The 13396-nt window shown below is 41.1% G+C and overlaps 1 protein-coding gene across 8 annotated transcripts in view; it reads left to right on the forward strand.

The window, feature by feature from the left end:
• The window catches only part of NUP214 (nucleoporin 214), a 97278-nt gene that overhangs the window by 24148 nt on the left and 59734 nt on the right, over positions 1-13396 (forward strand). For all 8 annotated transcript variants that reach the window (XM_008535421.2, XM_070595248.1, XM_070595249.1 and 5 more), the window contains exons 15-21: positions 1343-1429; positions 1629-1778; positions 2867-3025; positions 5462-5565; positions 7851-8033; positions 8763-8848; positions 8951-9034. In XM_008535421.2, coding sequence (XP_008533643.2) covers positions 1343-1429; positions 1629-1778; positions 2867-3025; positions 5462-5565; positions 7851-8033; positions 8763-8848; positions 8951-9034 — 853 coding nt within the window. The remainder of the gene's footprint in view (positions 1-1342; positions 1430-1628; positions 1779-2866; positions 3026-5461; positions 5566-7850; positions 8034-8762; positions 8849-8950; positions 9035-13396) is intronic.

Consider the following 13396-nt stretch of genomic DNA (forward strand, 5'->3'; position numbering starts at 1 on the left):
TTAGATCTACAGGCTGTCATCTCAGTTTATTTTTATGGTTTAACTTAAAGAGAATTTTATGTCAATTTCCCGCTTATTTGAGTGCCTTCAGAGCAGGAGTCATGTCTTTTCCTTCTGTCCCCCAGCCAAGCCTCCTCCTGGCCCCAGCACACACCGTATGGGGCACACAGTAAATGCCCACTCTACAGGTCTAGCTTTTGGCATAATACATGACACATGGCGTTTATTAAGTAAATGTTTGCTGTTTTAGTGAATGCTTATACAGTCTAAAAACTCTCTACATGTTAATTGCTGTAGATATCAAATAATTTAAAAGCCATCTCAAATTCTAACACCTCTAAAGCAGAATTCTTGGTTTCTGTGTCCCCTAGAACCTGTTCCTTTTCCAGTGTTCCCATCTCAGTAAGTAGGTCAAGGTTTGCTCAAGCCTCAAACCCAGAAGTCATCCTGGATTTCTCTCTTTAGCAGAACCTCCCCCCAGTCCGTGCTAGCAGAAAGTCTTGTCAGCTCTCCTCTCATGTGGTTTATGTCATAAATCCATGTCTGTTTTCCCTGCTAAGGTCCTGTTTCAGGCCATTATCATTTCTTACCTTGTTAGCCTCCTGACTGTTTCTTCTGCCTCTCACTGTCATCTGGGCTCTATTTAGCAGTAAGAGGGATCTTTTAAAACCGTGAGTCAAAGAGTAGTTTAAACTCTCTTAAAACTCCGCTGGTAGCTTTACAACACACTTGGAATAAAATCCACCCTCCTCGGTATAACCTTACACAACTTGCCCCTGCCTGCCTCCAGCTCCATTCCTGCCGGCCTCCCTGACTTCACCGTTAGTTTATCTCTTTGCCTAGAACATGCGAACGTCTTTCCTGCCTCAGATTCCTTGCACTTGGCTCTTGTTGCCCAGAAGGTGCTTCCCCCAGCCCTTTCTGTAGCTTCCCCCTTACTTCAGGTCTCAGTTCAGAGGCGGCACCGGATGAGGGCTTTCCCTGCCGTCTCATCTCAAGTCGCGCCCCTTTTATTCTCTCCGTGTTCCTCTTTACTTTTTCGTATTGTTTATCACCAGCTGAAATTAGCTGGTTTGTTTACTTCTTATCCATCTTGTCCCAACAGAAGGTAAATTACACTAGAGGAGGGACCTCATCTACCTCCTTCACCTCTGTCTCCACTGTCTAGAACATGCCTTGTACCAAGCCCATACCCAGTAAATGTGGATTCAAAAGAGTGAATGATGGAACAATGACTGTGAAGAGTGTGCCACTCTCTGTGATGGGAACTGACCCAGCTGCTTCATGAAGCCGTGACTGGTGGTATCAGATGCATTTTTAAACCTTTTGCCTTCCATTTCAGGCAAAATCACTTCAGCCTCCTGTCACAGAAAAGCAGGGACATCAATGGAAAGAGTCTGATCCTGTGATGGCTGGCATTGGGGAGGAGGTAAACTTCTTCCTGCACGTTGTTTCCCGAAGTAGCTGTGAGAGGCTTGCTGGCTCTGGGTGCAGACTCCTCCGGGACTCTTTACTCTGGCTTGCGACCTTGGTGTGTCCCAGAGTCTGTGCTTTCGCGAGCCCAGTAGCAGTGCCCTTACTGCCGTGCCATTCAGACTGAGGAGTCTGCTCATTTGTGGCTTCTGCAGATCGCTCACTTTCAGAAGGAGTTGGAAGAGTTGAAAGCCCGAACTTCCAAAGCCTGTTTCCAAGTGGGCACGTCCGAGGAGATGAAGATGCTGCGGACAGAAGCAGATGACTTGCACACCTTTCTCTTAGAGATTAAAGAGACCACAGAGGTTTGTGTTTGTATTCTTCCTAAATTGGATTGCAATTTAAAAACTTGTTCTCACAGTACTGGATGTCCATGCTTTCTCTCTTCAGGGACCACCACTGTTGTTTTTGTGTAGCTGAGTGGGTCACTTAGGAATGCCTGACTGCAGAGCCCGCCTGCAGCACTTGACCAGAAACTGTGTGCCTTTGGTCAAGTCAGTCTAGCTACTCTGGGTTTTAGGGTTGTTAGATAGAAAAAGGAATAATAATAGTTTCTACCCCACTGACACATGCAAGCTACTCCATAAAAGTTTATTATAGTTGTTAATTTAGGTATATTTAAAAAATTTACTATCTTTTTTTTTTTCCTTAGTGTAAAAACAGATTTTAATGAAGATATTGTGGCTCATTTACAGGAACAAATTTACTGTCTTTTATAGTAAATTGTTAGATTATAAGGTGTTAGGTTTAAAAAAAAGCAGAATACTCAAGAGTATCCATAGTGTAAAAATATCAGACGTTTGTTGTTAATAGTATGATTTACTGTGTTACTATCAGTGCTCCTTACTGTGTGCCAGGCGCTGTGTGAACTACTTTACCTGTATTATCTCATTGAATCCTCACAACGTGCCTGTATAATGGGTACTGTTCTCCCTTCGATTTTGCAAGTCAGGAAACTGAGGCTTAGAGAGGTGAAGCCGTTTTCCCAGAGCCACCCGGTTCCCGAGTGTTAGTGCCAGGATCCCAGTTCGGGCTGTGTGACTCCAGAGCTCTGGTCTTGGGGAACATACTGGACAGAGGAAGGTTCTCCAGGGTGTTAGCAGTGATTGTCTTCAGGTAGTAGGATTATTGGTACTGTCAGTACTTTTCTGATTTTCTGAGTTCCTGATTATTAAAATATGTATTTTTTTATTGAGGGAAAAAAGTAATTTAAAAAAAAATGAACATTAGTATTTTTCTTTCTAAGCAATGAAATTCTTTTTTTCTGTAACTAACTATATTCAGATGTTCATCGTGTTAAATATTTGAGAAACACCACCTTCCTTGACCCAAGAAAGGTTTATGTCTCAGAAATACCACTTTCTGTATCAATACATCCTTGTACCTTTTTTAGTCTCTTCATGGAGATATCAGTACCCTGAAAACAACTTTACTTGAGGGTTTTGCTGGTGTTGAAGAAGCCAGAGAACAAAATGAGAGAAATCGTGACTCTGGATATCTACATCTGCTCTATAAGAGACCGCTGGATCCCAAGAGTGAAGCTCAGCTCCAGGTAGGAGAGTCCAGCCGAAGTGTGCTGTTTCAAGCAAACTCCTATAGCAACCACTCTCCTTTTTGAAGTATGGGTTTGGATGACTGCCCTTATGAAGTTGTTAATTTCTTGTGAATAATTTACTATGACCCATAGACTTCCTTAACTATAACATAGACAATGGCACGTTTCTACTTAGTGATTTTTGGATTAAACAAAAAACAGAATTCTTTTTCTTCCCCTAAATTATATTTAGCTTTTTTTACCCTCCCTAAAGCCCCAGTACATAGTTGTGTATTCTAGTTGTAAGTCACCCTCGTTCTTTGTGAGCTGCCACCACAGCATGGCTACTGACAGACGAGTGGTGTGCTTCCGCACCCGGGAACTGAACCCAGGCCGCCAAAGCAGCGTGCACAGGGCTTTAACCACTAGGCCATCAGGGCTGGCTCAAAAATATAATTCTTAATTAAACCTTAAGCTTGGTAGAGGGTGCGCTATTGAAAAAGTTATATTTAGACATCAAATCATAAATAACAATTATTAAATTACTATTCTTTGAGTGCCAGGTACTCTGCTAAGTGTTTTTTACACATTATTTCTAGTCTTCAAAACTAATTGCTCTGAAAGATGAGAGTTATTGATTCCATTGTGCAGCTAAGGAAATTGAGCCTCATAGGCTAGGGAGCTTGTCTAGAGTGATGTTGCCACTAAGGGTGGAATCAGAATCGAAACATCCACCTGTAAGCCATACTTTAGCAAAGTTACTTCTCTCATTAACTCTTAGTTATCCTTATTCTTTGTTTTAATCTGGGTTTGTTTTCGTCTTTCCATTTATTCAAAACTGATGTATCACAAGCTGTGGTGGCGATCATCTCCCACCTCCTCACATTTGCCTAGAGTCCTAGTAGCAAAGGGTGCACAGGTGGTAGTGCTGGTCTTCCTCACCTGAGACATGAGGGTCTGTGAGTGCGCAGAATCCCCTCCTGCCCAGAAAGTCCACCATGTTGCATCAATTACACGTTCTTCCTACATGCCTTTTTCAGTTCTTGTTCTGTGTCTAAGTTGAAAGAAAAGCATACAGCTTTTGGGGGACACCTTCCCCATTCAAAAGTAAATCACTTTCTTTTTTTCACAATGCTTAGTAGATAATAGCTAGCATTTATTGAATGCACACTATGTACAAAAGGATGATAAGGAAACAAGAAATATTGAAACTACCCATTCTCACCACAAATAAATGCGGGGCCCTTGACCCTGGGCAGTCTAGCTCAGAGCCAGTGCTCTTAACCAGTGTGCTACAATGTACAATCCCTCCAGCTAGGTAAGTGGCAGTGGGAAAGATGAACATATAAATGTAATGTGGGCTGTATTGCTGTGGGATTACAGATGACGGAGCAGCTAAGCCACAGGAAAGAAGTATTTGTGATGGGCCCTAAAAGAAAAGTTGTTTTCTTTGTGGTAGACCAAGTTGGGAGGGCATTCAGAAGACTCAGCATCAGCTAATACACACAGGTGTGATCACATTTGAAGTGTTCAAAGAAAAGGGCCTCCTTGTAATCATTGAATATTGTGTTGAAATTTATGTTTGATGCTAAGGTTACTGCTACTTCCTGAAATCATCCTGCCTCTTTTTAAATGACATTTTCTCTTTTTCAGCTGAGGCATATACCCTTATCCAAGAATAATTTTGAAAATATAGTTAAGCACAATAAGATCTTTGTACAGATGTAAAGAGCTTTTCCCAGTGTATAGCACATTGTCTTCATTTGTATACATATTTGATGGAAAACTTCATCTTTAATTTTTGAGAGTCAAATTATATAGCCGTGAAAGTTAACACTGGACCCAAAATTTAAAGAAAATTATTGCAGGCCCAAAATAAGTTAATAAGTAGGAATTTTAATAATAGTAAATTCAATTTCTAGTGCTGATACTATTCATTGTTTTTGAGAAGAAATGAATTTTTCTCAACTGGCGAGATGACTTATGTGTTCTATGCTATGAATAGATAGGTTTAGAATTATTTTCAGTGCTGTTTTGTAGGATAATTTTGTCGATATTCCAGTTAATTTCATGGGTGGGAGAGCAAAAACTAAATGGCTGCATGGCTGGAGTGCCAGAGTGCAGTGGAAAATTCCTAGACCATGTGAGATGCTTTACAGGAGCTGAAACAGGAGACTCAACAAGAACATTTGTTCCCTAGAGGCCCTGGGCAACAGCTCCTTCTCTGTCCCTTTTCCTGGCACCACCTGTCTGACACACAGTTAAAAAGGTGGAGCTTCTCTTTTTCATTTTAACTATAATGTTCTAATGAATATGTTAAAGACTGTTAGGTTTTCTGTGTTCATTGTGGTCCTCAACATAAAAATGTTTCACAATCATTTTGACTGTTGTGATACACCTTCCTCCAAGCTCCTGGAAAATGCAGCCATTTGCCTTTTCATTTTCCTCTTGTAGGAAATTCGGCGCCTTCATCAATATGTGAAATTTGCTGTCCAAGATGTGAATGATGTCCTAGACTTGGAGTGGGATCGGCATCTGGAACAAAAGAAAAAACAAAAGTGAGCCATGTCTCATCCCCCACGGGCTACAGGAGATGCTGCTGTAGCCTTTTTAAAAGATGACTTAGGGACATTTATAAAAAAACATACAAATGTTCGTTCTCTTTGACCCAGTCATTCTACTTCTAGAAATTTGTTCTACAGAAATAATAGCAAGGCTCACAACAATTTACATAAAAGAATTTATATTGCAGCATAGTTTATGATAGTGAAAAATTGGATTCAACCTGATTATCCAAAAGTTAGAGGAGTGGCTAAATAAATCTGGTCATGTTTTTTTTCTTAATACAGAATAGTGTAACCATTGACTAGCAGGTTCTGAAAAAATCTGATTAAATATATTTTTTATGTTATGTGAAATGTACAAAATATATAATTATTAGATAAAATACGTGAAAGACAGAAAAGGTAAGACAAAATCACACTGGATCATTTCAGTGTGGAGGTCTGAATATAGAAAAGATACTGGAAATAAATCTGTCAAAATATTCACAGGGGCTGGCCTCGTGTCTCAGTGGTTAAGTTTGCGCACTCTGCTTCAGTGGCCTGGGGTCTCGTTGGTTCGGATCCTGGGCGCGGACATGGCACTGCTTATCACGCCATGCTGAGGCAGCGTCCCACACGCCACAACCAGAAGGACCTACAACTAGGATATACAACCATGTACTCGGGGCCTTCGGGGAGAAGAAGGCGAGAAAAAAAAAAAGATTGGCCACAGATGTTAGCTCAGGTGCCAATCTTAAAAAAAAGAAATATTCACAGCTGTATCTGTGAGATGGGATTAGGAGGAACTGTCCTTTATGCTATTCTGCATATTCTAAGTTTTCTTTTTGAGGAAACGTTCCTAATTGGTGTGGATAATTCAAAGGATGAGAGGAGTGATGGCAAAGATGGAGAAATCCTTTTGCCTCATCCTCTATCTCTGGATATTTGCTTTTATGCCGTATGTTTTCTGGGAGGAATAAAATGCAGTACATTCTAAGAGCAGTCAAGTTTCCACAAGAAACGCAAAAGACGGATCAGCCCTCACAATGCCAGATTTCTGAAACACCTGTGCTTGATTAGTGATTAGCCCTATGAGGAAAGAAACCAAGAAACGATCTGTTTACTTGTTTACAAAGCTGTGGGATGGCGGAACTTTTCAATGGAGCAACCTGTGTGAGATGTCAGGGGCAGGGCTAGAATGTGCTTAAACTTTAGAGGGCAGAATTTGATGCATTGTATTGTACCACATGGAGAAAGGCTTTGTGCCTGACTTGCGGAGCCTCAGCCTGGAGCATAGATGTGGGCAGACGGAGGTGGGCGTTGATCACTCAGACACTGGTTGGGGGAGGATTCAGTGGCCTGTGGCCTGGAGCACATGTACCTTTGGGCAGTTGGGCCCCCTTAGAGATTTCACAGCTTACTCCCCTGGTTCTGAATTCACGTTCAACCACGTGTTGGCAAACGGCTTGCCCTGATGGTGCACACATTCTGCTGTGCATGACAGTTGGATTTCTCTTTGCTAATTAATAAGTTGGCTTTTTCTAAAAAGTGCATGATGTTCTTTGGGAAGCCAGGCTTTCTTCTCCTTTAAAACGACCCCATAGATTTATTATTTCACATGGTTTTCTTTTTAAGTTCCCTTTCTGCAGGGTTCAAATTCTTAAATCTGTACAATTTTCTAGCACGTCTCTGTTTTAGGTCCTTCTTTAAATGTTACCTTGTACCCTACTGAAATGCATTTTTAAAAATTTATGTTGAACTACTTTGTCACTAGAAAGATAGAGCCTGTGGTCCCCTTCTTCTTGTAGTTCTTTCTGGAAGGTTACTTCTTTGCTGCTAAGTTGTGTGCTATTCCAGTGTTTGTTGACAGCTCTCTGAAGCAATGACTGATTCCCATAGAATTCCAGTGAACTCCTGGGTGTTTTCTTTTTACCGACTATAATTTATATACAGAAAAATACGTATTTCCTAAGTATGTAGCTGAACGAATTTTTCCCCATTTTTGACTCGATCTCCCACCCTTTTCTTCCTGCAAACCTCCTTGGACTTTGTCCTGATTATGCTGTCCTTTGCCACAGGCCTGGCCTGCATCTCTTAAGCTGCTCTTTCCTCGTTCCAGTTTATCCTCATTAGGCTTTCATCCCCTTTTCATGTTCTAGTAATTTCTTGATGCTTCTTGCCCACTAGTGGCTCTCCATTTTATTCTTTTAACTGTTATACTTGTAGTCTTTTTCCTTCTTGTGGGAGGTTCTTTTACTTGAACCATTCACCTTTAATTCTTTTCTCATTGCTGTCAACAGGCGCCTGCTGGTGCCAGAGCGAGAGACACTGTTTAACACCCTGGCCAACAACCGGGAAATCATCAACCAGCAGAGGAAGAGGTTGAATCACCTGGTAGACAGTCTCCAGCAGCTCCGTCTTTATAACCAAACCTCCCAGTGGAGCCTTCCCTCGGATGTTTCCTCCCAGAGCAGCGCGCACAGGTGTGCGGGAGCAGGGGCCTGTTACAGCTCCTCTACTCAACAACGTGGCTGAATGAAAGAATGAATATTTGGGAGTAAAGTGGAGTATTCTTAGAGTGGTTCAGATGTGGGTTTGAAAGTGACTCCGCTGTCACCCATGTGATCCTGGTCAAGTTCCTCACCCATTCCAATCCTTTGTTCTTTTGCCTTAAAAATGAGGGTAACAACACCTGCTTCGTGGGATTGCTGAAGAGTTTAATTAAGTCTGTAGAGCAGCTGGTAGTGTGCCTGATGAAACAGTTGCTCAGTGGATGATAGCAGATACTATGGTAATAGGATTGTTGTTTTACTGTAAATTAACTGATAGGATTAGGTTGACTGACTTGTCTCAAAATTCAGGTTTGTCGTTTTGGTTGAAGGTGGAAACTTAACAGACCCTGCCAGTTAGACAGGTAACTCTGAAGTTACCAAGGTGGTTTTGTGTTTCTGCCTTTAGGCCAAACGTGTAGATGTTAATTGCCCTTTGTGCTGAAGCACCGGTGGTGCTGTGTTTGCAGTGGGGATGGTATGTAATACTGAGATTCTGATCTCTTTGAACTGATTATGTTGATTGGTTGGATTTCCTGTTTCTGAAGATTTCCTGTTGGGGATGCTCTCGTCTCTTGCATTTATACTTAGGAGGATAGTGTACCCGCCTTCCCTGATTTCTCTAGTCATAGTTGGTTTGTATGTGACACTATCTTATTTCAGTTTTGACAGTGACCTTGAAAGCCTGCGCAATGCTTTGTTGAAAACGACCATAGAGTCTAACACCAAACCCTTGACCAAAGTACCAGGTAAATTGCGTTCCTCCCAGTTTTTTAACTCTGTTCTCTTCCATTTACTAACATCTTGAAAACCAAGTCTTAAGCGTTTATGGGTTCATGAATTTCTTGCAGCTAAACTGTCCCCCGTGAAACAGGCCCAACTGAGAAACTTCTTGTCCAAGAGGAAGACGCCGCCCGTGAGATCTACTGCTCCAGGTAGCGGGAACTGGTCCTGGACTCTTTAGCATAAACCCTGCAGTGCATGGCGTGGGAGGAGGGTGTGTGTGGGTGGGTGTGTGTGTGTGTGTGTGTGTGTGTGTTTCCCTTTTGGTTTTTAATAGAGGATAGAGAAAATGTCCCCAGAATCTGTCGTCTGTCTGAATATTAGAGTAGGAAACAGTGCACACATACCTGACGAAGCAGCCCAGGTAGTAGTTTTGGCCTTTGCCCTGTGTTTTCTGCCATCCTCAGATTACGTGGCAGTGATTCCCAAGGCTTCGAGGAGGCCAGCTGGCTCTAGGGGTCCTGGCCTCTGCTTTAGCTGGAGAAGTTGTACTTTTCTGATTCCTGTGGGGTTTTGCGTGAGATTGCATTTGAAAAAAAGGCTTCTTAAGAAAGAAGAAAAAAACTGATTAGGGAATGATGGCTGAAATTGCTTGGTGAAAAGAAGCCATATAGCTGCTGAAAAAAGTTATTTTTCAATTAAATTACCTATATAATTACTTCAATTTTTTTTTTTTTTAAAGATTTTATTTTTTCCTTTTTCTCCCCAAAGCCCCCCGGTACATAGTTGTGTATTCTTCGTTGTGGGTTCTTCTAGTTGTGGCATGTGGGACGCTGCTTCAGCGTGGTCTGATGAGCAGTGCCATGTCCACGCCCAGGATTCGAACTAACGAAACACTGGGCCGCCTGCAGCGGAGCGCGCGAACTTAACCACTCGGCCACGGGGCCAGCCCCACTTCAATTTTGTTTTTAAAAAATATTTGTTATATACAACTTCAGACGTAACCATGCTTTACTGGCCACATCTGCTTTTTTCTTTGAAATTCTGAGTTGAAATTGTTTTTTTAATACCAGCAACAAATGCCTTGTGGTAATTAAAATAGTAGGAGGAAATTTAATTTAATCACTGTACCGTGATTTATTAATTTTACTTTCATCATATAAGGTAGGTAATAGTCACAGACAAGTGAATTATTTAATAACCTTTTTCCTTATCTAAAGAATACATTTTCTTGGTAGATAATTGGAAAAATATGGAAAAGTGTAAAGAAGCATAAAAATTATTTTTATCCTTCAACCCAGACAGGGCATCACTTATATCATTTTGGTTTACTCCCAAACTTTTTTCTTTGCAGATGTAAGTTTGATTTTTTGAAAATAAGATTGGGTTACAGGTTTGTGTCCTAATTTTTTATTAATTAAAAATTCATGAGCCCTTGCTGTGAAATAGAAAATAAACGTTGGTGAGGATGTGGACACATTGGGACCCTTGTGCACTATCGATAGGAATGTAAACTGGTGCACCTGCTGTGGAAAATAGTTTCATGGTTCCTCAAAAAATTCAAAATAGAGTTACCATATCATCCGGCGATCCATTTCTGGGTATATACCCAACAGAACTGGAAACAGAGACTCAAACAGATATTTGTACACTCATGTTCATAGCAACATTTTGCTCAATAGCTGAAAGATAGCTGAGTGGATAGGGAAAATGGAACTTGTGCTACCTTAAAAGGGAAGGAAATTCTGTATGTGCTGTACTGTGGACGAACCCTGAACACATTATGCTAAGGGAGATAAGCCAGTCACAAAAAGACAAATACTGGATGATTCTACTCGTATGAGGCGCCTAGAGTCGTCAAATGCGTAGAGACAGAAAGGAGAATGCTGGGGACTGGGGGCCGGGGAGGGGAGAAGAACGGGGAGTGCGTCTTCCTGGGGACAGGGTTTCCGTCTGGAGATGGACAGTGGTCATGGTTGCACAGCAGTGTGAATGTACTTAATACCAGTGAGTGGACACTTAAAAATGGGTAAGATGATAAATTTTATGGTGTGTATATTTTACCACAGTAAAAAATTGGGGAGAGGATTTTTTTTTTTTAATTTTTATTTTTCCTTTTTCTCCCAAAGCCCCCCGGTACATAGTTGTGTATTTTTAGTTGTGCGTTTTTCTAGTTGTGGCATGTGGGATGCTGCCTCACTATGGCTTGATGAGTGGTGCCATGTCAACTCCCAGGATTTGAACCGGCGAAACCCTGGGCTGCTGAAGCAGAGCATGCGAACTTAACCACTTGGCCATGGGGCAGGCCCCCAGAAAATTTTAAAAATTAAAAGAAATTTCATGGGGCTGGCCCAGTGACACAGCAGTTAAGTTCACACGTTCGACTTCGGCAGCCCAGGGTTCATCAGTTCAGATCCTGGGTGCAGACATGGTACCACTTGTCAAGCCATGCTGTGGCAGGCGTCCCACATGTAAAGTAGAGGAAGATGGGCATGGATGTTAGCTCAGGGCCAGTCTTGCTCAGCAAAAAGAGGAGGATTGGCAGCAGGTGTTAGCTCAGGGCTAATCTTCCTCAAAAAGAAAAAACTTTCATGAACCTTTCTTCTGCCTTCTGTTTTTAAATATTCTTTGGACATATGCCTTATAATGGCTGCACAGTATTTCTTTGTATTAGAAGGCCATAATTTACTTATCTAATCCCTGTTAAGTGTTAATCTTTTTGCCAAGATTTTCCTCAGAACATCCCTGTTCACAATTCTTTAACTACATCTTTGATTCTATCTTTATCATAGATTCCTTAGAAGTGAGGTTTGTTTAACTCATTTACGTTCAACAAATACGACCGCCTACTTTGTTCCACAGCGGTAGGTGAGATGAACATAGTCTCTGATCACATTAAACTTTTGATTAAGACGGGAATACAGACATTAAGCAGATAACTGCATGTTATACTCATTTAACGTTAGCATACATGCTATAAAGAATAACTCAGAGCATATAAACGTTTTTAACATTCAAAATTGTGAAACTAACACACACACAAAAGTACACAAAACAAAAATATCCATCTGTGTAACCTCTCTGTACCCAAGTTGAGAAATAGGACCTTCCATTGCCACCTCCCTAGACCCCTCTTGTGCACCTCCTCGTCCTGCTCCCCACAGCTACCACTCTCTGGACGTATGTGGTAGTGGTAGTATACCTTTGCTTTTATTTGTTTGTTTTTTTTCTTTTGGCATTTTAAGTTTTTATTTATATTTCAAAAAATTTCAACCCCCCAGCTGCACGAATAATACATTGAGCCACCCACTTAACCCCTCACCCAGTATATTTCCCAGTAACATTTGCCACAGTTGCTTTATTTATCTCCTCTCTCCCACACGTGCACACAGTATATTATTTTTTGATGAACTATTGAAAATAAGGTGCAGACAGGGCCCATTACTCCTGAATATTTCAACGTGTCCTTTAAGAACAAGATCGTTGTCTTATGCAGCCATCATATGATGATCAGGTTTATGCACCTTAACTTGGATAGAATGCTGTTGTCTAATATGCAGTCCCTGCTCATCGTTTGCCCTCTGTCCCTCTAAGTCCTGCATAACCACTCCTTTTAAAAAATCTGGGATCCAATCCAGGATGGTACACTGCATTGAGTCATTCTCTTTAGTCTCCTTTATCTGTGCTTTTCTTGACAGTTGTACTATTTAATTGTGCCTCTCCAAACACTGTAATTGGGTTTTTTCAGCTTTTTGGGCTTTGCATACTGTGTTAAGTCCATTCATTTATTCTTTGGGTGGATTTCCCTTGTTCCACATTGGGTTTGTGAGGGTCATCCATGTCATTGCATGTACCTGTTATTTTGTTGCTGTGTATTATTCTGTTGTGTGAGTATACTGCGTTTGTTTATCCATTTGCCTCTTGGTGGACATTTGCTGTGCCAGTTTTTAGCTATAATGGAATAGGATGTTGTTGTCAACATTCTTGTGCATGTCCCTTGGGGCGTATGTGTATCCCTTTTATTTGGTCACATGGCTCAGAGTGGAATTATTGGCTGCTATTCTGTCCGTATGCCCAGCTTCAGTAGATTCTGCCATACAGTTTTTCAAAGTGGTTGTACCGTTTTCTACTTTTATCGTCAGAGTATGAATATTCCAGCTGTTCCACGTCCTTGCCAAGCTTGATACTGTCAGTCTTTTTCCTTGTAACTATTCTGGTATAATCCTTTTATATGTTTATTAACCGTTTGGATGTCTTCTTTTGTGAAGTGCCTCATTAAATGTTTTGCTCATTTATCTGTTGGAAAATCTATCTTACTGATTTGTAAAAGTTTTTATAAATTCTTGATACCAGCCCTTGGTTGGTTATATGGGTTATAGATAGTCGCTTTGTTGCCTTCTTATCCTCTTTATGATATCTTTTAGCCAGTGGAAGTTCTTAATTTTAAAACAGATTTATCAGCCTTTTCTTTTACAGTTAGTACTTGCTGTGTTCTGTTTAAGAAATCCTTCTCTATCTCTAGGTCACAAAAGTGTGTGTGCACCTTTGTTATTGTCTAGAAATGGTAATGTTTT

This window comes from Equus przewalskii, chromosome 26 (assembly GCF_037783145.1).
Source record: "Equus przewalskii isolate Varuska chromosome 26, EquPr2, whole genome shotgun sequence".
Lineage (NCBI taxonomy): Eukaryota > Metazoa > Chordata > Mammalia > Perissodactyla > Equidae > Equus > Equus przewalskii.